Below are 23478 nucleotides of genomic sequence, written 5' to 3' on the forward strand. Positions count from 1 at the left end.
CGCGGCCCTGCCTCCGCCCTCACCTGCCGTCAGCTCCGCGGGGCGGGCCGCCCGCACGGTAGCTCCCCCCGCGGCCCGCCGGCACCGGCCGGGCCACCCGCAGCCTGCCCGTACGCTTCGGCTCGCGTCCCCGTGGCTGCCATCCGGGCGCACCTGCCCGCTCCGGGCGCCCCGCAGATAAACCTCGGCCCCCGATAATGGTTTTGCCATCCCCTCCTCGCGGGCACCTGTTTGGGGGAACCGTCAGGAGCGCATCTCCCCGGGAAGGACGCAGGGTGAAGTTCACTCCGGAGCCATTCCCCAAAGCCAGAGTGAACTGCCAACAAGCTCAGGTAACCACCCGCTCCGTGCGGCAACACGCATCCCGGTTCACCTCTCCTAACACAAGGCAGGCGAGGCATGGGATTTAATCCTGACCGACTGAAGCATACCGAGCTGAAACAGTCAAGCCCTGCACTTGCCGCTCCTGCAGCAAAGCATCTTTAACCGTAAGCTTCTGTTTGTATTAAAGCACAGCACATCAGAAACAGCTTTTTTCTGGCCATTCCTGCAGCACCAACAGAACTTGGTAAATAGAGACCGATGTTCTCAAAGTAGCAAATTAAGCAAACTACAGTTTTACAGACTTAGGAGTTTCAAATGAGTATTTGAAACTATTTAGAAAGCTGAACCAACACCTTTTCCCTCTGTCTCCCCCAGGATCCTGGCCTGTGCTGTTCAGGATAAAGTTTAAAGGAATGGTTCCCTCTGGGAAAGACAATTCAGTCCCGCCGGTGTCCTCTACTGTCACTACAAATCAGACAGTAACATTCCCAGACCGTTTACTGAAAACCAAAGAACACTGGAATTGGTACTACCTCCCCTTCACACAAGGCAGAGGTCTCAGGTTTTTCTCAGTAAAATGACTCTAACAATTGTGTAATCCCCACAGTACATGTTTTAGCTAATTTTCAGATCAAGTTTCAGATTACTTACTAGAAAGACAATGCTAGGAAGCTGGAGCAACACGCACAGATGCATACTTCAGTACAAGATGGCTCTGCCCACAGCAATCTCCTACCAGAACTGAAGCTCGATCGAACAGTTTATAGCTACCTATGCCAGAGAAATAGAAATTCACAGTTGCCTTTAGGTACACTTAAACATGTTGAAGAGTTTTTACACAGTTCCTTCTCTTTAGACTCCTTTAATTAAAAAGTATACAAATCCAGTTAGAAAATATTCGGGACACACAGAATGGTTATTCGAGTACTGAAAACTGAAATTATTTCTAGAAAAGTACTGTGCCTTTCCTAACTGTTCATGTCTACCATGTCAAACCACGAATAATCCTCCCATGGATTTTCCATTTGCTTACATTCAAACCCCGAACCCGAGTCAAAGTCACAAGTTCATGGGATAGTCAGTTCCTCGAGATATTAGTAACAGTCCATTAATATGTTCCTCTACTACTGAATTTCTGATGTGTGAACCTTCCTATAACATTCAGGGCACGATTCCAGTGACGACACGGATAATCAATATTGAAGAGGATCAACATACTCTCTTCAAAGTTCTTTCCCCCCTTCCTTTGTAGTTTGGAAATGCTTCCAGAATTCTGACAGAATGAAAACACCCGGGCCAAACACCAGCTGCAAGTCGCACCAATTTTGGTACACTGAAGTATTTCTACAGGAAATACATATTAATCATTTTCTAAACTCCCAGTCACTTAATATTGACATTCATTGCTACAGATTTCATCCTAGTGAGAGAAAACTCTTCACAACGCAGCTACAGTCACTCCAGCCCTGCAGAAGCCTCGTATTTTTGCACTAGCATTTCTCATTCAGAACAACAGTGACTAAGTTGATTATTGTGTAATTAACGCTAAAAGAAGGGAAAAGAGGGCAATAAAAAACAGGCTTACAGTCTTGCGTTCTCCATTGCGACTAACCACGCGGATGATTTCTCCTGTAGGAATACATTCAATTTGCAGTTCCATTTTTCCAAGGTAAGTTAGTAAATCTCTCTAGTCTTTACGGATAGTACTGATTTCAAAGGACAGCAGCAGAACAACCCGAGCAGTCTGGGAGCAGACCTTGACTAACTGCAATCTTTGGTTTGGAGCCCTGTTGTGAGAGGAAGAGACGAACCTCTGTATTTATACTGAGTGTAGGTGTGAGCTGAAACAACAATTAAGTTCAAGACTAGTTTCCACTAGTTACAATGTGTCAAGACAGTTCCAAGAAGCCTAAATTTATGTTCGTGTTTATTGCCACAAACTTTGTTGATGTTCCATTTTAGTCCCAGCGGACTTACAAAAGTAAAGTCACTGCGGATGCCGTTTCATAGGTATAAGCACAAAACATTCACGCAGTAGACTTTACAAATCTACCAAGAGATTTTATGTAGAAAAGATTCTTCGTCTTTGCCTTGGTTCAGATACTTGGTTCAGAGCAATAGAAAATACTAACTACTCCCATGGTAACTACAGGAAGTTCTTAAAATTGTTGCACAATGAAGTTATTAATTGAATCCTTGAGTAGCTAACTAATAATGACAAAGGAAATTAACTTGCATGTTACCGCACAAAAATTCTGGCTACGAATATGAGAAAAATAATCCACTTAACACTGGTTTAAGTGCAATTGCAGACTTTTGCTATAGCCATGTCATCCATTAATGCAGTATCTAGACCTATCACCTCCCTCATGCATCCCCCCCAACAGATGCAGATATCCTGCCTGGGACTGGGAAAAAAAAAAAAATCAGCCTAAACGTCAGGTATTTAAAGATTTGCTGTTAGGAGACAATTGCTGCTATCTTCTTGGAATAGCCAGATTTGAATTTTCAACTTTACTACAAATTCCAGCTGATACCGCTTGTCAAAAAAGCTACCTAGATGTTAAAATTAACAAGCACCTGGCCATTCAAGAGCTGATACAGAGAACACCATTCTGTTCAGTAACTGAAATGGCCTGTCACTCTTCTGTGTTTCCGATCTGGAATTATTCTTACACTTCCCTTAGCTGGAACAAGATTGTTCCACTCCAATAGTTGCTTCCTTGACCACTTATTCCCAATACAGGCTTCTACTGAAAAAAGATTTTATCACAATTTAAAAAAACATCACTGTAACTTCTGCAAACAAACCCGCCCTACTCTCAGTAATACAGAGCAAGACCTAGCCTATCTTATCCACCCTTCCAATACAGAGAAATTACAAAGATTAGTAGTCTAGAACACCAGAGCTATTAAACTGGAACGATTTCTGTGACAAGACACCAGAATTATGTGCAAAAAAAAATCTGAAAATGAGCTACAAGTAAGTGAGAACAAGAGGAAAAAAAAATGATAAGGGAAGTAGAAAGGGGTTGAAGAAGAAAAAAACATATGTAAAAGAGAGAACAAAATAGAAGAGGAAACAGAAGAACGAAGTCTGGTCTCTGCCGAGACCAAGCAGTACACTTCAAAACCACAGTTACAGTAAAGCTCACATTTGATAAACATGCTGAAACATTCCCTGCTAGGGCTGAGGTCTGTATTTGATAACCGTACTTTGTTTGAAACTGACAGTTAACAGGTTAAAATGTCAGCTGGTTTTTTTTGTTTGGTTTGAGGGTTTTTTTGCGGTGCCAGTAAATTCTTATTTTCTGAATTTTTCCTGCATTTCCTCTCACCGGTTTGCATTCCCAGATCTCATACTTCCCGGGTCTTCACTGTTTTCCTCAGTGATTCTTCCAACCCATGCTTCAAATGCTCCCACACAGATATTTCTTGTTACTTTCTAGACTGCATGTATGAGATGTTCTCTTAATTGCAGAGCCCTTGAAAGGGGAAGATGACAGTTCCACTGTAATATAGGAAGGTAGGATGTGCACACACAGACAGATTATTTTTGTTAAGTTGAAGCAATTCAAACAGACAAGTCCAGTTGATTTTTAAGTCCAGCAATTCAAACAGACAGTTCCTGAGTAGATCAGTTTCCAGAGTAACTAAATGTGTATTGCATAGATTCATCAGGTGCTGAGTGCCATTGCCTTGGCCGAGGAAAGATACACAAAGAGTAGCTTACTCTGCACTACTGTGTACTACACAACCCTCTGTTTGAGTTTGTGCCTGAAGAGAGCTAAAGACAAAAGAAAGCAAGCTGTGCATGTAGACAACTGGCCTCGAACACTTCCATCTTTACACAAAAATCTTTTTCTCCATTCTCTTTCAAGATGGGTATAAAGAAAAAACAGATACAAGGAAACTACGATATTACTGCTTGATGCATGAGTTATAAAGTTAAATAACATCCTACAGTGATGAGTACCAGGAACTTCCTGTGATCTCCCTATCTTGTTATTACAAAAGAAATTTCTTCATTTCAATCACTTTCAAATAGCAAATCCCTATATCCAAGGACAGAAAGGGCCACCGGAAATATTCCTGTTAGTAATGCAGAGTTCTCAAAAAAAGTTATCATTTCCTCTCTCAAGGAAAACCTAATTCAAGCTTTGTTCGGCTGGCCTTTCAACTGCAGTATATTAATTAAGACAAGTTCATCTGAGTGTCACGTAGTGTCCAAGAGCAGAGAAGGAAGCAGTGGTAGTAGAAACAATAGTCTTTATCAGAACATATTTTTAGGGTCTAACAAACACGCAAGACATCTTAGAAATATTTCCTGTTTACACAGAGCTGTACTATCTATGTGCAATGATACACTGCACATCCTGAGGTTAGCTAGGAATCAGAAATATATGGAAGTTAAATAAGGCTATACTGGAAAACATCCCTTGGTAGACATGTTTCCTATTTTAAAATTAATTCCCTAGCAGCAGGGAATTAGGGAAAGTTACTCTTAAGATGGAAATGATTTGATAGAAAATTTATATTAAAACATATACAATTTAAAATATGAAGTATAAAGTAGCAGATCTTTCACAAAGACAAAACCAACATCTCAAATCAAACTGTGAAAAATTCACCGTGAAAAAGTGAATTTAGAAGAACCTGTTCTTAAAGATCAAGAAAGCAATTTAAGTGGCTTGAGCATTTTTTCAAGGAAAATATCAAAACTTCCTCAACAGGGGAGGGGGGACAGAAAATCCACAAAAGTCGTCCATTTAATGCTGGATTCATTGAAATAGAAAAAAAAAATTGATCTTTTTTGTTTTGTCCAGAAGGAAAGTAGTATTCGTCCTTGCCCTTCTTTTGTGGTCCAAAGCCCAGCATACACTGAGATATTTCCACTCTAAAATACTGTTGTATCTGTGCATTGAACACGACCAAAGTTTCTTGGAGAAAGGTTACCATGCACAAACTGATCCACCCACCCTGAACCATTGCGTTCGTTCTCAAATTAATAGAGGCCATGTAGAACACTTCACTGCCAGGATTTATTTTAGTGGTACATGAAAAGAAAACACATGAGTATAAAAACATTGCCAGTGATTATAACATCCAATTAAAGGTGTTTTAAGAAAGATAAATTTCATCAGAAATTGCATCATTACAGGTCATGGAATAGTCTGAAAAGCTACCATAGGTAACAGTAGTAAACAAAAGTGCCACTGTGTGCATAATACTTAAGAAAGAAGTATACAGTTCTGTGCGGCATCCTACTAACACACACGCAGATTCAATCACAGCTGCTGTGGGCATTTTCAGTGAAGTCCTGTGGTTCAAAGGATTAGTTTACAAAATGCAGCTTCTGTGTCCAGTGATTGAGAGGGGGTTACCAGCTCTCATACAACATTAAGGATCTTGAGTTTCTTGCCCATATAAAGTGGCTGTATGGCTCCCCCTCTGAGCTGCTCATGAACAGCAGGTGCACCCTGATTAGAAGAAACTGGATCTTGGTCCACAATAAATCGCCAGCTGTGGTCTGGAATTCAAAGACCACTGTTCTTTGAGCTCTCCACAGAATCTCCTTGCATGGAGTACAGTAATACAGTTACACAGTAAAATCAGAAACAGAATACAACTCAAGAACTGCAAAAGTTCTTTGCAATTCGGTAGGGATTTGTCTGATGCTCTAATTGCCATGAGAAATCATGTATCTGAAAGACCTAGTGCAAAACAAATTCCTGTAAGACTGGGATAAATGTGAAAACTGTTCCTCATATTGTTCCAAAGTGTAACAGGAATGTATAAATCATAAACCTCACAGCAGTTTTAATCCATACAATGCACACAGCATCCTCTGAACCTGCCCTCACTACTTGCAAGTGGGAACAGTTCCCAACACCAAGCATTAAGCTAAGATACAACTAACTAGAATTTACAGAGGCTAAGTGTTCTTGAACCCCACACTGCAACTATCTAACCAGTTAACCTACGTTATAGTTTCCACAGCATACAAAGACGTCCGGACCCCATAACATTTTATACAGTGAATGATAAAGGCAAGTAACTGCAAAACAAATGTCGTATCAAGGCGTTAACTTTCTATCTCAGAAGAATCCTGAAAAAACTAAGGCTTTGAGAAAAAGAGCAAAAAAGGAATCCATTCAGTTCTGAAGCAATATTCCAGCATAAACACACCAATATCCTTTGCTTTGCTTTTCCACCTGAACCAAATTTTCTCTTTTCCATCCACAACCAACATGACAGTGATTAGTAACTAACTTTACTTACCATACACAGAAGGTAGCTCGAAGGTGTGTATCTAGAACATGGGAGACTCACAAGTGCTCTTTTCCAGCACTGCAGTCTGAGATTCTGTGGAATGTTGGTGTCTCTTCCAATCCTTTGCAAAGATCTCCACTTCCTCATCAAGAAACAAAACTATTTCTGAAGCTAATTACCTTTCAGGTTTTTACAGGTACATAATGTTTCTTACTCCATCTCCACCCTCAGTTGCACAGGATATATTAAGGACTAAGCACTTCTAGAAAAACAGAAATTTTGCAGACCGATTGCTACAAATTGAAGAATTTACAATTTTCGTAGCACAGATTGTGCTGTAAGAAAGAATCTGTTGCACTGAAATTTTGTATTTACAATTCACAGCATCTCTGTAGTCAGTGTAGCAATTATGTCGCAGTATGGTGTCAGGAAAGTACTGAAATTTGGCCTTACTTTTCTAAATTCAGTATGACAACTGAAAATGATCGGGGTCAGTACCATGATCATTAGCTCTTTGCCAACAGGTGCTTCATGAACTACGGTCTGCTCACCTATGCCAAAGCATTTCTCAACTGAAGCAACTTCTTTCAGAAATTGTGGGATCCTGGTTAACTCTGAGCCAGGGACTAGTATAAAAGTGGGTTTATTTTACTTTTTTAAATCAAAGGGAGAAACACAATAGGAAAATTGCTAAGTTGTTTTATAAAAGAATTAAAAAAAATCAGGAAAAGTGCATTTTGATAAACATATCTCAATTTGGAAAAATTAGAAATGGAAAATCCTAAAGTCATCAGTAAGGCATGAAGAAAAGGGATTGACTACCAAAGGGGACTTTACACACTCCAAAGATTTTGTTTTCATGTGACTTGTTGCCACATGTGTTTCCCAAAAGGTAATTAGCTTATATTTGAAAGTCAAATAAAATTTTAAAACAAGCTAACTATCTGTATCTAATAAATAATTTTTTTAAATAACTTCATTTAAACTCAAAATTTGGAAATCAATGATTAAATGGGTACAGCATAGTAAATATCGTATCGCAAATAAAATATCCTCTGCAAAAAAAAGGAGCAAGCCTAAAAATCTATTACAGATCACAATTTAACTTAGGTTAAAACATTGTATTAGAAATGTCTATCACCTTAAAACATACAGCATTCATTAGGTGCTATTTTTACGGTTCTCATCCAGTGTAAGACAGTTACTCTCCCTGTAACAATAAAAATATCTGTTTCCACAATAAATAATCTTCTACAAGCTTACAAAGTTTCTGAATGATCCTACCTGTCTTACTTGCACTGTCTTACTCCATCTTCTAAGAGTATAAGCTTATAATCACTAAGACATAAAGAATCATCTGACTCCTGAACTTGGACCGCTAAATGCCCTTTCTGCCTTCAGAAGTCATTATGCGACTCCAGATTATCAGGTTTCTGCATCCAACTGTTCTCTTCCTGCGTCAGATCCTTTTCTATTAATGATCTGTTAGGCTGAATCTAGAAGAAAGAGCAGTTAAAAAAAAATTAACAGAAACACTGTGTTGCTCTGTGCTATCAATACACCATTATACAACAATATCTTATATACTTGCTAGGAACTGAGAAAATTAAAAAGTGGCATGTCTATGCAGAAATTATGAAATTGAAAAAATACCTAGTAAAAACCCCACTAAACTGGTATCAAAACATCAAGTGTCGTGCAAAAAGAAAGGCATGGGGTATGTTGCACCCACATACAACTGACAACCATCCTGCAGAGTTTGAGGTAGACATTAAGCTCAAAGACAACAGAAATACTGGACTCTGCAATGTTTCTCACCAATATAGAAAGAAAAATATGAACAGTAGCATTGAGATATACCAGCCAGCCCAGCAATTTTCATTGCTGTATCCCCTAAGATAATGGAGTTTCACAACTGCTTCATCCAACAACAGTGCAGAACTTCTCTTTCAATCATTCAATAGCACATTAGCACAGCCATGACAGCATGGAAAATTATACACAAACAAAATTATTTTGGAAAAAAAGTCCTCATGTAGAAGAAGCAACATTTGGTTGCTTCACCTAGTCTGTGCAGGTTAAGCCATCCTTTCAGAAATTAAACAAAGCAGCTTGTTAAACAAATAACTGAAGTTGCAGCTGTCCTGTCTTTCCCAAATTCAAGTGACCAACTACACAGGAAACACTTCTGTGCAAATCTACCACCAAAAGCAGCACAAAGAGCTTGCTATGTATCAGAAAGTTCACAGCATTCAAATTTAGTTTTCATCTAGGGATCTAACATGACGGAGCCTGAACGTCCAAAAAAGAAACTTGAGAGAGAGAAAACTGTCTTATTTCACTATGTGTTGCCATAATAGCTACTCAAAGTCTTTTAGCATATTGGCAAATTCTTTTATGGGATGTTAGCCAGCACATATCCATTTTGCAATTATTTCTGCTGCCACCTCCCCAGGATTAACACAGCTGTACACACCTATGTTCAGATGCATATGAAAGTAAAAGAAATAAAAATCACATCAACATTAATCAAAGCTTCCAAATACATTACCTGAAAAGGTTCGCTGATACCAACTATTGACTGCAAATTATTGCTATAATAACAAAGAAAAAATTCTCCTCCCATATCGGGTATTTCTGCAGCACTCATGTAAACCTGTCAAGAAGAATAAAAATAGGGCAATTTCCACAGAGAAAGAAGCTTACAAAAAAAGCAGTCTCTGCCATAAAAATCAGCATTTACTATTTGTAAGCAATTTTTTAAATGTGAGCTAAAAAGGATGAGGACAGAAATAACTTATGAAACCATCTGAAAACTAAGTCGGGGGGGAAAAGCAAATATCCTTCACCATGTTAGTAAAGTGACTTGGTTCAGCAAGAAGTGAGAAGAAAGCCAGAGCTGTTGTAAGGGAAGGGGCAAGGCCACAGAAGCAGCAAGGAGGGAGATGAACTGCCTCCTGGGGACAATAAGCTGTTACATAGAACAGCAGAGCAAACCCACCCTCTCCATTTGGTACTACCCTAAAGACCCATGGTTCCTGAACTGCAGCCCACAGCATCCTGCTAAAACAATGTTCACAGTGCTTAGATTTCTAAGCGTACTGATAACAAACCATGATATCAGAGAAATTTTGAGATTCAGAATACTGATACAGTAAAATTTGGGCTCTTGTCATAAACTTGATGCTAACTTACAAAATTTCTAACAAGAAATAACTGCTTTCCATTGTTGTCTGGAAAATCTCATCCATCCTTGCACTCACCGTGTCTCCAAAATTAAACTTGAATTTCTGTTTGTTCAGGTAAATATCTCTTGAAACAAATCATTTATATTCAAAATAAGTTTTGTTTGTTTGTTTTAAATCACTTCAGGTAATCAGTAGTAGAAACTATGTAAGAGACAACAGTTTTTAAAGAGGGACCAAAACACTCAATAGCCAAAATGAAGAGACACCTAAGAAACCCTAATCTGTAGCTGTATTAGATACCTGGAACTAACACTGTTAGCAATGAAAATCACACAATAAATATTTAGGATACATTGAGCAACTTTGATAATCAGATGAAAAAATGGCTAGTTACTTATTTCAGTGGCAGAAATGGACCAAAATATAAAATTGCAATAGTTTTTAATACAATGAAAAGTCACTACAGGAATAAATTCCTGTTTCATCAATTCTCTTAGGTAGTATGATCACACCTGGGAAGGTATGCTAAGACTACCTGAAAATTGTAAGAATTAGTAACAGGGATTTTAAATAATACTATCACTCCCAATTAGCTTTGACTGGGAAAGAGGATACAGAACCCCTAAGAGGAAGGGGATATGGAAAAAACAGACCTTGAATGCTACTCTGTGGAAAACCACATTACAAAGAAGTACAACTGGCTTACTTGTTTACTGTCTTTGTTAGAAGAAATTTCATCATCTTCTACCCAAGCATAAGTAACATAGTCATTCACATGCCTGAAAGCTACCTGCAAAGAAAGATGCAGACCATTAGCTTTCTGAAGGAAACAAAATATAAACTACATGGAAAACCTGTGAGAGAGATGCTTACTACTTCACTGAAGTAATTAAAACACTTCACTTTTAGGATCAAAACATTTTGGGGGCACGCACAAATCTTTCATTTCTGAAAGGGTGCGAGTGCTCTGTTCTCTCACCCCTCCACTGGCTTGCTTTCATTTTTGTTTTTTCTTTGCCAAGTAAATCTTTTGAACCGAAGGCATTAGGGGAGGACAATTCCTTTTCACAGCTTCTGCACCATTTTACTTAAATCACCACATTATCTTAACAGAGAATTTAAAGGGTGCCAAAGAGCTCGCATGCTATCCAACTAAACTGTCGGCACACAGAAACTAACGACAATCAAGGATACATGACTATTTCAGAGAGTTTTGTACTAGCGAGAATCACAATGTCCTAGGACAGATGACTATCAACTACCCCCTCCAGTCATATTCACCATCTTCTTTAGGGTGAGGAGCCATGATGTGGTAACATTACCTTGAAGAGTCCAATCCAGTCCCAAGCACTACTGGGGAATTCAGGCACTGCAGAATAGCTGATTAGAACATCATGTTCTGAGCTCCACTCACCCTCAGGATTCAGAGTGACCAAAGGATCTGATAGAAGAGGCTTCAACTAAACAAAAGAACAGAATTTAAAGTCAGTCAAGTCTGTCATTCTTTCAGTTGTTCTCTTCAAGTTATTCTTTGCCACACCTGCTGTGGGACTCTAACTGACTGGAAATAACATGAAAGCAATTTGCTGCCTTCACCATAACCAGAATGAAAGAGAGATGCTGACTTACAAAGTTTAGAAAACCAGCTTCGGTAAGACAACACTTAGTAAACCAAACTTTTTCTTAACAACGTAACTGGGACAGCACCTCAAGCCCAAACGTTCCTGTAACAGGTTTGTGATCACTGATGCCATAGCTCATGTGACTGATATAGTTATTCAAAGTAACAGAAATTGTCTGTTCTTCAGAGAATTCGCCTTCTTTTGGTGCATGCTGGCAGAGATTTTTCACTCTCCAAAGAATTCTGTCTGTCCACGCTGGCTTTCTTTTCTTCTCACTGCAAAAGTGTTAAGATAAAAGTGAAATGAGAGGAAGAACACTTGCTAAAAAGCTAAGAATACTGTGCAAAATCTAATCAAAGTTGAAAGACTGTCAGATACACATTAATAAAAGAAGGCAATCACATCCAAGCTTCATTTTACAGCTCTGTTCAATATGCTTTACAACCAAGGTTTCCGTAATTTGAACTATACTCCATTTACCACAGGTAAGTTTCATAGGTTTCTGAAAGAGGAGTAAAATGAAGGGGTAAAGGGCATTTCAATGGGTTAGTCGGCTTCATACAGGAAATGATACTTTCTCCTAAAACACTCCATAAAACCATGCAAGAATATTGAGATAATACAGCAACTGCCCCAAGCTTCAAATGTACAGTTATTCTGAGAAAAGGGGCGCAAACTTAAGGAAGATGTAGGAAGAGTCTGAACGATGTTTGAAATTATTCAGAACATTTGAAAACAAGTTTCTTCTAACAACAACAGACAAACTTAGTAGCTTATACTAATCACAGGTGACACAGCAATGCTTTAAAATTCCTCTAAATTGTACTAGCCTACATTTCAGATTTGCAAGCTATTGCTGCCTCATAACAAAAGGCTTTAAAAATTCCGTAATAAAGAAAGTTCTGCCGCAACCTGCAACTGTGCTATACATCAAACTGTAATCATAATTCAGAGTTTCCTTTTATACCATATCAATAACAACAGAAGACATGAGCCTTTCGTGGTTCTCTCTGTAGTGGGAGGAAGACTTAACAGCAACCCTCTGTATGGATGTATCACTTCAAATTGAAATGGAGAAAAGATCATACCCTATGGAAGAGGAATTAGAATGGACTGGATTGAATTATAAAAGTTAATGAGCAGGATGTGTAAGGAAAACTGTCAGTTTAATAACTTTGAATATCAAAATCATCATAAATTGGAAATGCCATTTAGTTCAATATTCAACATACTTTTGTTTTACCCCTTCCCATACACAATCTGCCTCACCTTTAATAAGGTGGAAAGATTTTAAATGAGGCTGTACATATCCCACTTACTCCAGTAATTATGTAAACCGACAGAAATCTTTATGAGCTGCCATGTCTGCTCTGCTGTGCAACAAAATAGCAAAAGAACAGCTAAAGTTAATACACCCACTCTTTTAGAGAAAATGGCATATTAGATGGGAAAAACCTCAAAATCCACATTGAAAAAGTATAAAAGATAACAAAATACTACGGGCTTCACAAAAAGCACGCTTGTCAAGAGTGTTTGCCTTGAGGTCTACTGATCACCCCCATCAAACCAAAATCTCTGTTAGTTTTAACAGCAGAATGCACACAGTATGCATAAGCATACTTTTTGTTCTTTAGATCAGCCAATACAAACTATATTAGGCTATGAATCATTCTTAGAATGTTTAGGTTTGGATTATTACAAGTATTTTTTGTTAATGGATTTACTGCTGGTCCCATTTTATCTCTTCACACTCAATTAGGGAGTAAAATGTCTTTGGATCCAAACGAATAAACTTCCAGTATTAAGTGCAACAGCAGAGTAGATAGCACTACAGCTTTCAGACAGGTTCAGAAAATCCCTGAAGAAAATCAGCTGTCATCTGATTTTCAAATATTTCACAAAAATCAAATCAAAAGCTCAGGAAAGAGCTTTGCTTTGATTCTGAAATATTTACAAATTATGAAATCCAGAAAGTTCTCTTCTTACTTAAACCAAAACAGGGACTTCTGCTCTCTGGAAGTAAAGAAAAAGATCAATACAAACCCCCTGTTTGGACAGGAACTTATCCTTCTGTTGAAACATAAGACTAATACTTAACAACAAATTTTAGTGTCAGAGAAAAACTTAGGAAACCTAAGCTACTCTACTCCATTTTCAACTTAAAATAATTTATAAAGCCATATTTACATTTATTTTCAAATACCAGCGGTGTCAAAAAAAATGCTTAAACAGAGAAGGAAACCAAAAGTGGCAATTACTCTTTTCCTTTTGCTTATTTCTGACAATGAATGGACATTTTTAGTATAAAAGAACAAAAAAGAAGTGGCTTAAGCACTGGTTTATTCTGTTAATCAAATCTTTCCCAAAAGAAAGCTGGGTTGTTTCACTACTTCCCTCATGTAATCAGCAGACTCAGATTTCTTCAGCCAGAAATATTCATTTATTCAGATCTGACCACTGAATGAGCCTCACAGAATAGCTCAATAGCCCCAGTTAACCAGTACATTCAGGAAATTCAGGTTTGCTTACTAAAGTAGTATTTAGCCAAGCACCATGTTCACTCTAATAGTCCATGTCAAAACTCATCTTACTATGCTTTTACCTTGTATCATATACATCCGAATAAAGGTCAAACTTGTAGGTGGGTTTAAACTGCAGAGGACCCTCTATGAATTCCTGAAGAAACGCTTCCTTCTTTTTTGCCATATTTAACTGCAGGAGTAAAAAGTACATTTTGAAGATTAGATTTAAAAATCAGAGCTTAAAGGGCAATGGGGAAAGGAGATGAGAAAATATCTCCCAAGAATAATACAATATCTCAGTCGGCACAACATATTTGGAAAGGTAAGTTCAGAAGTGGCTGTTAGTTACTGCCAGAATTCTTGACACGACCCGTTTATAAATTTTGTAGCAGTTCTACTCCAAACAAATTCCAGAATAAGCTCTTTCTAAAAGTAATTCTTGGGAGAAGAAAAAAGGAGGCAAAATTAAGGTGAGGAACAATTCACAAGCATGAAGTTCAAAGAAAGCTTCATTCAAACACAAGAACTGTAAATGAATAAGAAACTAAACAAAAGCAGAAAAAGTTTGCAATCAATTGGGGTTTATGACTGAGAGGTGAGAGTATACAGCTAGATAAGTTCCACCTCGTGATTACTCTGAATTTGTGTTCTTTAACAGAAATTAGAAACTCAAGAGAGGTACCATAACTACCCTATTAAAACCAAAACAAAAACCCCCAAACAGATTAAGACAACATACCTGGTCCTTTTCCCACAGCAGATTGTAACGCTTGTTATTTATTGATTCTCGGACAAAATGTATGCCATAATCTGCTATCCGGAAGTTTAGATCTCCAAACCAGAAGAGAACACTAAAAAAAGAAGGAAAAGAAAAAAAAAAAAAAAGAAGAGGAAGATGGAAGATTTATAGGAATCCATTAACACAAGGGAAGAATTCAATAGATACAAGCGTTTATGCTAATTAGGTGCTTTAATCACTTACATTACTTAATCTAAACAGTTTAAACACAAACATTAACCTGCTACTAGACAAAAAAATTAAAGGAATTGAAAGAGTAAATTAAGTCCCTTGTATTCTTGCCACTTGCTCATTACTGCCTGGCTATTAACTTATCCTGAGTCTCCTCATGACTTACATCTCTGTCAGAGACAGATCTAGAATTAAATTTTAACAGTACGTAAAATAATTCACAAAATTGATGACCTATACACCAGCTGGTTAAGCTAATCCACTAACTCAGAGCTCTGGTTTAGTGCCTTGGGAAAGCAGGGATATCTAGTGGGTGTTCTGTAGTTCTTAGGAAAGAAAGTTGTTATTATGAAGCACTGGAGTGTATTATTAGCAATGTTTTAAACAACAGGAAAGCTGTTTTTTTCAAGTCAATGAACTTCTCTTTAAAATCCCTACCTTCAAAATTTTGTTCAGGGGTGGATACCCCAAACTCGATCTTAGGGAAATAAAAATTTTATTTTAAAGCCACTTCTCATTTCTTTTTAGAAGATGACAGTAGGTGACTTGGTACATGCTCATGCACATAATCAAGAAAATGAAACATACTAAATCGAAATATCAAAGACTTAAACTACGGTAGGAGAAGTAATAATTTTGAAACTCATTTGTAATTTTTTTTACCTAATACTAATGAACTCATTAACAATTAAAGTGATATTACATATCTGTTCTGGATTTATCTGTCCTGACAGTTTTACGGGTATATAAAAAAAGGTAATTACTGAACTAAAATGTTTTTCTCAACCCCATTTTAAATGTTTCTATTACCATCTTTAGATTCCAGCACACAAAAACAATGGAACATACAAATAATTCTTTCAGAATTAAGGAATAAGAGCTCAATTAGTGGCCCAAATAAGGTTTGGTTTGGGTTTTGCATTTTTTGGTGAAACACCTGAGGAAACTGTAATCCATATAGCTAGAGAAATCATCAATCGAAGTTTTAAAGGCTGAGAAGACCTCAGCCAGATACTAAAATTTCAATAGGAATAATACCGGCTCAAAATGTAACACAAATCTTAAAAAATGGAGTAAGACAAACATTAATAGCAATCTAAAGGATTATTGGTATAAACAGGCTTTAGCTTCTAAAGCTCTCTAGCACATGACGTGTGCAGTACATACAAATTTAATGTAATTCAAGACTGGAAGAGAACAGTCTTGCAAAATACATCTCCATCTTTCAGGTTATCTTTTCCTCCCAGGATTCAGGGTCAAGGCTGAAAAGATATTTAAAATAAAAACGATGGATGAAAACTCCAAAACTCTTCAGTGCGTGAGTTCACCATATAACAGATAAAACCAATACAGACAGAATAGGTCTGAGAACAACTCACTCATGATCCAAGGTACTTGGAATATTCTCTCCTTCAAACTGCATTTCCAGAATTTTCTCAAAGTCATCCAGCCGCTGCTCTGTATTCTCCATGTGAGCGGGCAAGTGGCAGTTCATGAAACAAATTGTATGACCATACAGGGACATGCGAGCAGTGACTCCTCCTTTGTTCCCCTGGTATGGAAGATGAACAATGTTCTCTGGAACTATATTCAACACCTGCATGTGTAACTATTAACACCACCTATAAATTCTTAAATATTGCTATTTAAGCTTAAATTAATACAATTCATTCCTACATAAGTTGTGGTATATCAGCTAATAAACATTACCGTCTGTAACATTACCGTCTGTGCTGTGCACTTGCATACAAGGTTCAGACAAGTGAGTCTCACCGCTTGTCAGCTTATTCATTTTTAATTAAAGCATATATCCTCCCTCCCACCAGGAAACCATTTAGAGGCACACACTACCACGAGCATAACAACCAAGGCAATTAAGTCTCAGATACTTCCTTACCCAGTATCCATACAGGCCTGTGCGTATGTAGTGCGTATGAATATCCCGGATGAAAGGAAGGTGGACATGTTTCACAAAGATCAGAAGCAGTAATCCCTGCATGCGAACGGAGGAGAGCTGAAAGAGATACAAAAGAGGGAATGGTCACTTCCAAGGAGGTATTTGGAATTCCTCGGGTCTACTTCATAGGAGCTTTTAGGTGAAGAACGCCATAGCACAAGTCACACGATCCCCTCACCAAGCCTGGCTTTGATACTGTGACACAGTAAACACAGATGCATTTCAGTGCTGTAAAGAATCATTCTTACAGTAGACTTGCTTATAAACAATTTGGATGAATGTCTCAAATAATTAACATTAGTTATAACATTATATGAGAAATCTGAAGTTGATCTCAAAACGTGTATTTGCCCAAGCATCTTTAAAGAACTTTCTTTTGCCTCACCGGCAGCTTGTTTCTATCTTTCAGCATCCTGTTCATGAAGAACCAAATTCTTGATTTTTTGGCTATAATCTTAATAGCGCATGCCTACAAATCCTCCAACAGGAGCAAGTTTTTCAAACTGAAACATCCTTCAGCAGATAACTAATCATTCTAAATGCCATTAAAATGTCTAAAATCCACAGCAGTTAATTCTAGGCATCTGCAAAAACAGTAAGCTGCAAAGAGCAGTAACTCTTGCCTGCAACATCTGTAAAAATTGATTTACCAAACACTTCCAAAGTGAAGATGCTTAGGAAGCACATAAGACACCGTTTAAACTTTGTGATACTGGGTGGTATTTTTTTATGGTTTGGGGTTTTTTTGGTGTGTGTGGAAATAGTCTAAGAAAGATGTTCTTCATCAAAAATTTATGAACTTTTCAATGTTCCTGGCATGAGACACAAAATGCATTTTAAGTGTTTGTTTTAATGATACTGATTCAATTTAAAATATATACATTGAAATATGTTAATTTTAGTTCAGTTTTGTGCTGGATGAACTTGGAGGAAGACTATATTAGAATAAAACCTGATATTAATAACATCAACTACACAACTGCTGCAGAAGTACACGAACTCAGCCCAAAATTTAAAACAGAATGCCTCTTTTCTTTGCCTCTGCCATCTACACAATTAAATGATTTCGGAATATATGTTAATGTTTGTATTGTCCTTGAACCCAACAAATTACTGACCAGTATATTGAAACAATGGATCGCAATTACTATATAATGCATATGTATTTGTATCTGATCAGACATTAGATGTAACCAGTATTCACCTTTCCATAACTATGTTCATGAGATATCAAGATCTTTCAGCCTCTTTATTACTCACTACATTTCATTCTGCTGTGGGCCAGTCCCCAGACACTCTCAAGATCCATGCAAAACCTCTTCTCTCTGTAGGTCTTGAACATCAAAACACAGTGGATTCCTCCTCTGCTGGAACCAGCACCGGTCCCCCCAATATCCAGCGCCACCTCAAGCAAAGACCCTTCATAGAGGGGACGTGATTCTGTTTATGGTGAAGAACCTACTGACTCCAACCAGCCTGAACACTTAAAAATCGACCCAGTTATCAAAGGGACAGAATGCCCCAAGGATGACAACTACCCCTTCTACACCCAACCTCATTACAGGTCAGCAAAGAAGGGGTAACTGCTCCTCTCCTCCTCAACCAGCTTCCCAGATTAAGGCCTAGCATATGCCCTCCTCACTGCCTGCTTTGATTTTGACCTGGCCTGACAGTCCCCTCTTATTACTAGAGCTAATCAGGTCCTGTAAGGACCATTAGGTGGCAGCATCCATTCATTAGTGTGTCCAAAGTGCCACATTTATAAATTAGAATTCAAAATCAACCATGCATACCGCTAGGAATTCTTTTTAACTGTCTATATACAGGGCCTGAATGTCAGCCCACAGCCAGATTTCGAATGTTTATCAGCAATGACTTAAACTAGAATGAACAACGGGTTTTTTTTTCCTTTTTGTAATTCCCAATGGGTCCTTTGTCTTGTTTAATTACAGTTAAAAGAATGTCACAACTACTGAGTCTGATTAGCATGCAGATAGCATAATCATCTCAGCAAAATTACCCTGAAATAATGCTTGATTTAGAAAACCAACACAACCTTCAAAAACCTTTTAATATCTCTTTATTAGAGAAATTCAGTATATCCTCCTATGCTTATTGCTTGCATTATTAAAATAGCTAGCACTTTAGCTGATCTTATGCCCCAGACAGTACCACAAATCTTGTCATTTAAACTAGCGTACAATGTTCTAGGCCTTCAATTAAAAATAAAGTCATCTGAAAAATACATATACCCACTAAAATCCTGTTTTACATACATGCAATTAATTTTCACCTGCAAACAATTTGAAAGGAAAAAAAAAGAAAAAGAAACCTTACCAATCTTAACGAAAATCACTGGCATTGCTTGGGATATTTATAGTGAAAGCAGGTACTTAAGCAGACTACATTAGAAGCATCACAATACAGTTCCCCAATACTGCACAGGGAAAAACATTTTCTACAAACAAGACAGAGATAGAGATATTGTGGCCACAAGAAATACGCTGTTAAGTGTAAGTTTACATCACATTTCATTTTAAATAGTCTTCACTACTCTGTTCCTTGAGGATGTATTCTTATTGTGACAGGTTTATTTTTCTATTTGTCATGTGGTTCTGCAGCAATTACACAGGCTGCTGCCAGTATATCTGAAACAACTTATTGCTGTTTTGTCATCTGAGCTGCACAAGCATCAAAATGGTCCAACTATTCTAAATGAGAAATGAGAAACCATACAACCAATTCTTTACTGCTAAAATTAAGGACATTCTTATTAACAGAGAAAAATTAAAACTGCCTTAATCAACAAACCAGGAAAACACAAGTGTGATGAAGAATCGTTTCTAACATATGAGTACCTATGGAAGTGACTGACACCTGCACAAAACACCATCAATTTATCTTTTATGGAGAGTTTGAGGGGGAAAAAAAAAGATTGAATGGAGCTGGGGAAGACAGTTTCCTTCACTGCTGTGACACTTAAGAGACGTAAACAATTACCTTGATATATCCCAATGGAGATAAAACAGTCATGAAAAAAATGCTCCATGGATCATCAAATGCCAAGTCAGACAGAAAATTTGTGATTCTTGAGTTCACCTCCTGTAAGCTGAATACATGAAAATTACTCAAACTTTTATCACTTGGTTTTGACAGAATTAATACAACTCTTTCAGAACACGGACCACAACATTCCAACAAACCTCTCAGCGCAAGTCAAAAATTTTTTGCTGTTCACTTTCCCATTTACAAGCAGTTTAACCCATCCACATATCTAACACATCTAAAAGAAAAGGTGCTTATATACACCTGAAGACAGAGTTTAAGACAATACTAGACTCAAGATACATTATGACAAATAACCTGACTGTCAGGTCTTCAATATTTCAAGACAGTTTGGAAAACACAATGGCAGATTGTGCCTAATGTTAGCTTGTACTAATTTCTTTAAAACATGCTGAATTTTGGATAACTTTCATACCAAAATGAATATGCCTCTGCATGCCAACAAAGAAAAGAGCAGCCAAAAACTTTTTGTGTGTTTAGAAAAAGGATATTTTTTATTTTGTCACAACACAACAGCAGAGAGGAGAGAAGCTTCTCTTGCTACAAATCATCTCTGTTCTAAGTCACTAACTCTAGTCTTCACCTTCTGTTAGCAATAATGTTAAACCATCTCCCAGGCACTGATTCACATTGCTCAGTCCTCCCAAAACGGATGATAAGCTGTTGAGACTTAGCAGTTTTGCAATAAACTTCCCAAGCAAGTTCTTTAATATATACTTACCCTATAACATACATATCCATAGTTGGGCCCAGTGAATTGAGTTGAAGTAAACTAGTGACATCAGGAGGTGGAGAAGCTGTGCCCACATTCCAGGTAACTAAGTGTAGTCTACAAACAAACAAACAAAAAATCAAATAAAACCAATGCTACAACTGAAACATGAACAGGTAACCAACCCTAAGAGTGTCTAATTTCCTTACAGGCTGATCTACGGAACAAAGATTTTCTGTCGCTTTTCATCAATCTGAAATCTATTTATTAGCTAGCATTAAAAGAAAAAACCAACACCAACCAGCACAAAACCGATCAACTAAAGGGAACAAAACCTGAATTCTTGCCACTTATCCTTCAGCCTTTTCCCCCACATAAGGAAAGCTTCATCTAGAGTGCGAGACACTTCTTCATGAATTTCATCATCCGAGCTGATGTCCTCTACACACGCCATAAGCTGGGCTACTCGTTGACGGAGCTGCAAGCGGCCACTGGACCCTGTGCTGCTGAGACTTGCAGACCGGCTGCGGAAGTTGTGCAGGCTTTCTAAATCGTTTAGGGAGAAGGAAGAATCTTGAAATGCATCTTCGCTGTTGAAGGATGCCATTTGCTCAAAAGAAAAGAACTACTACCCTCTGAAGGACTAGCCCATTAAAATCCCAAGTAGAAAAGGATGGCTAAGGGTCTTCCAGATCAAGTTTTAACTCGTGTGAAATTCAGCATTGCTTCCAACACAAAAGGACAAATGTAGATGCAGCAACGCTGAAAAAAGCTGTAGCATTACCACCATGCTCAATGGGTTGTTACAAAAGCTGCAATCACATCCTCCCTCACACAGTGAATTGTTTCTTCATAATAGATTTAATGTGGTTAATTCTATAAGCTCAAGATTTAAAAGAATTGTTGATTTGAATCAATCATGTGCCTGTAGGCTAGCAGAAATATAATCTCCAGCTCCCAAACGTACAAATACACAGTTCTGACCAAAACCAAGCAAAGCTACTGTTCTCGAACCCTGTCAGAAACATTTGTGTGTCATAGGACTTGTCTGTTGTTCTTTTATAGGATGGTAACTTCAATATCAGAGCTTCTACAAAGGGATTCACTTTACCATCAGTCTTGTTACATGTCAGAGCTGTTAATTTTCCATCTATCTTAGGGTCCTATATGGACCTTACAAAACACCAATAGTTAAACAGTGAATTCCACCAATACATTCATTATTAGGGTCATATTTTTATCCAGCAATCAAGTCCCTGCTCAAGGTGACACACAATGTATGTGGAAGAGCTGGAAAGTGACCTTGCACACCAGCCTGAAACAGTCTGTAATTTCTTACACCAATAGTTTCTCTTTGTAAGACTATGCTGAAGTCTGCCAAAAGCTATTCTAAAACAAATCTCTAGGGGAAATAATAATAATAAAAAAAGGTATGTATGCTGCAGATCTAATTCTGCCATCAGAGATGTATCACTTGGGAACACTCTCCAGTTATATGACAATTATCTGATTAAACAAACTGAAACAATATCGAACGCATCAGTCATTACCGACAAATTAAATTCCTCGAAGCGCCCAGTATCCACATTACTGATACAAACACAAGAAAGCCTGCAGCACTAGAGTTTACACCAAAGGAAAAAACACTTTTAACAATTCCAAGAACATCCTTAATAATTCAGTTTTATTGTAGGCTACCATAGGTTATGACACCTGCAGGAACAACTTAATAGCGAGGAATGTATGTGCATCTGCAAGGCAAATAACCTACAGCATTATGCAGCCTCAAAGGTCTACTGATGTTCCCCACCGCTTCAGGAGTCCGTACAAGCACTGCACACGGTCAGGAGGGGAGACCTGAGTGATACCAGTTTTCATCCGTTACCACAAAGAACGGCCTTTACCATAGAGAGAAGGATACTGCCCAAACTATCTGCAAGTTTTCTGTACCACCAGAGCACTGTCCCGAGCACGCTTTCTGCAAACGCATTCCAAAACACAAGCAAACTACTAGAGATGCTACTTAGTGCCACTGACTCCTGAAATAACTCAATAGCAAAGAACTGTTTTAGGGTCACAGTGCCTGTAACACTGCATCAAGGTGACTTTTAACATCTTTAAGCGAATGTTAGTGTTCATAGGTGGTTGGTTTTTTTTAATTTTCCTGTCACAGACTACTACTCGACGACCTTGCACACAGGTTTCTCTGGTGAAGCAAGCCCACAGGGCGAGACACCGCAGCTCGGCCCCACAGAAGACCCAGTGCAAAACCACCGTAAAAACAGAAGCCAAAGATTTACACAAGCTCCTTCCTCCTCACGAAAAGCAACACATTTGAGACACCAGACGCATTAATAGCAAGCGCTGTAGAACCTGCCCTCATTAAGCGTTAAGTAGGTCTCTGGAAAGCCCTAAGGAGCCAAACAATACTCAGTAAGACTCCCCAGTACCGACGCTTTCAAATCAGAAAATCAGCTTTTCTTCTCTTTCATATGACTACGTAACACCACCAATTAGTATAACTCCCTGTTAATAAGCAGAAACACAAGTTTCGCTAATTCTGAGCTAATTACGTAACGACTTAGCTACTTTTCTCCCGCCCTCAGAAAAGCTGCCCTCAGACCTGCGCCTGACGCCGAGCCGCCCCCGCCCGCTCACCTCAGCTCCCTCAGGGCGCCGCGGTGCGCCGGGCCCGCAGGCTCCATCCCCGGGCTTCCAGTCAGGCAGCGCGGCGGAGGGGACAGGCGAGGCCCCGGCCCCGCTCCCGACCTCGCCCAGCCCGGCCCGCGGCCTCCGCGCTCCCCGCAGCGGCGTCGCGCGCCCATTGGTCCGCGTGATGGGGGC

The 23478-nt window shown here is 38.5% G+C and overlaps 1 protein-coding gene across 4 annotated transcripts; it reads right to left on the reverse strand.

Moving 5' to 3' along the window:
• Nucleotides 1-5347: 5347 nt before the first annotated feature.
• On the reverse strand, nt 5348-23474 carry INPP5K (inositol polyphosphate-5-phosphatase K). Of its 4 annotated transcripts, none has more exons than XM_027806231.2 (13): nt 23293-23474; nt 20644-20751; nt 19857-19965; nt 16797-16913; nt 16279-16451; nt 14669-14780; nt 14010-14119; nt 13394-13420; nt 11493-11682; nt 11108-11245; nt 10492-10575; nt 9149-9253; nt 5348-8093 (listed from the first exon to the last, which is right to left on the reverse strand). In XM_027806231.2, the coding sequence occupies exons 1-13, from the start codon at nt 23457-23459 to the stop codon at nt 7995-7997; spliced, it is 1539 nt and encodes a 512-aa protein (XP_027662032.2). In that variant the 5' UTR covers nt 23460-23474; the 3' UTR covers nt 5348-7994. The 4 variants fall into 4 exon arrangements, with proteins under 4 accessions (XP_027662032.2, XP_027662031.1, XP_005439829.3 ...); XM_027806230.2 differs by lacking the exon at nt 23293-23474 and adding an exon at nt 20970-21275; XM_005439772.4 differs by lacking the exon at nt 13394-13420.
• Nucleotides 23475-23478: the final 4 nt, after the last annotated feature.

This window comes from Falco cherrug, chromosome 1 (genome assembly GCF_023634085.1).
Source record: "Falco cherrug isolate bFalChe1 chromosome 1, bFalChe1.pri, whole genome shotgun sequence".
Lineage (NCBI taxonomy): Eukaryota > Metazoa > Chordata > Aves > Falconiformes > Falconidae > Falco > Falco cherrug.

What these genes read in the sequence shown, in the direction of transcription:
- INPP5K (XM_027806230.2), bottom strand. Translation starts at nt 21,241, where the DNA reads ATGGCATCCTTCAACAGCGAAGATGCATTTCAAGATTCTTCCTTCTCC. An exon ending in CAGGCCTGTATGGATACTGG is followed by an intron (nt 16,452 to 16,796) that starts GTAAGGAAGTAT and finishes CTTCCATACCAG; the next exon opens with GGGAACAAAGGAGGAGTCAC. An exon ending in GTATCAGCGAACCTTTTCAG is followed by an intron (nt 8,094 to 9,148) that starts GTAATGTATTTG and finishes TCTTTCTTCTAG; the next exon opens with ATTCAGCCTAACAGATCATT.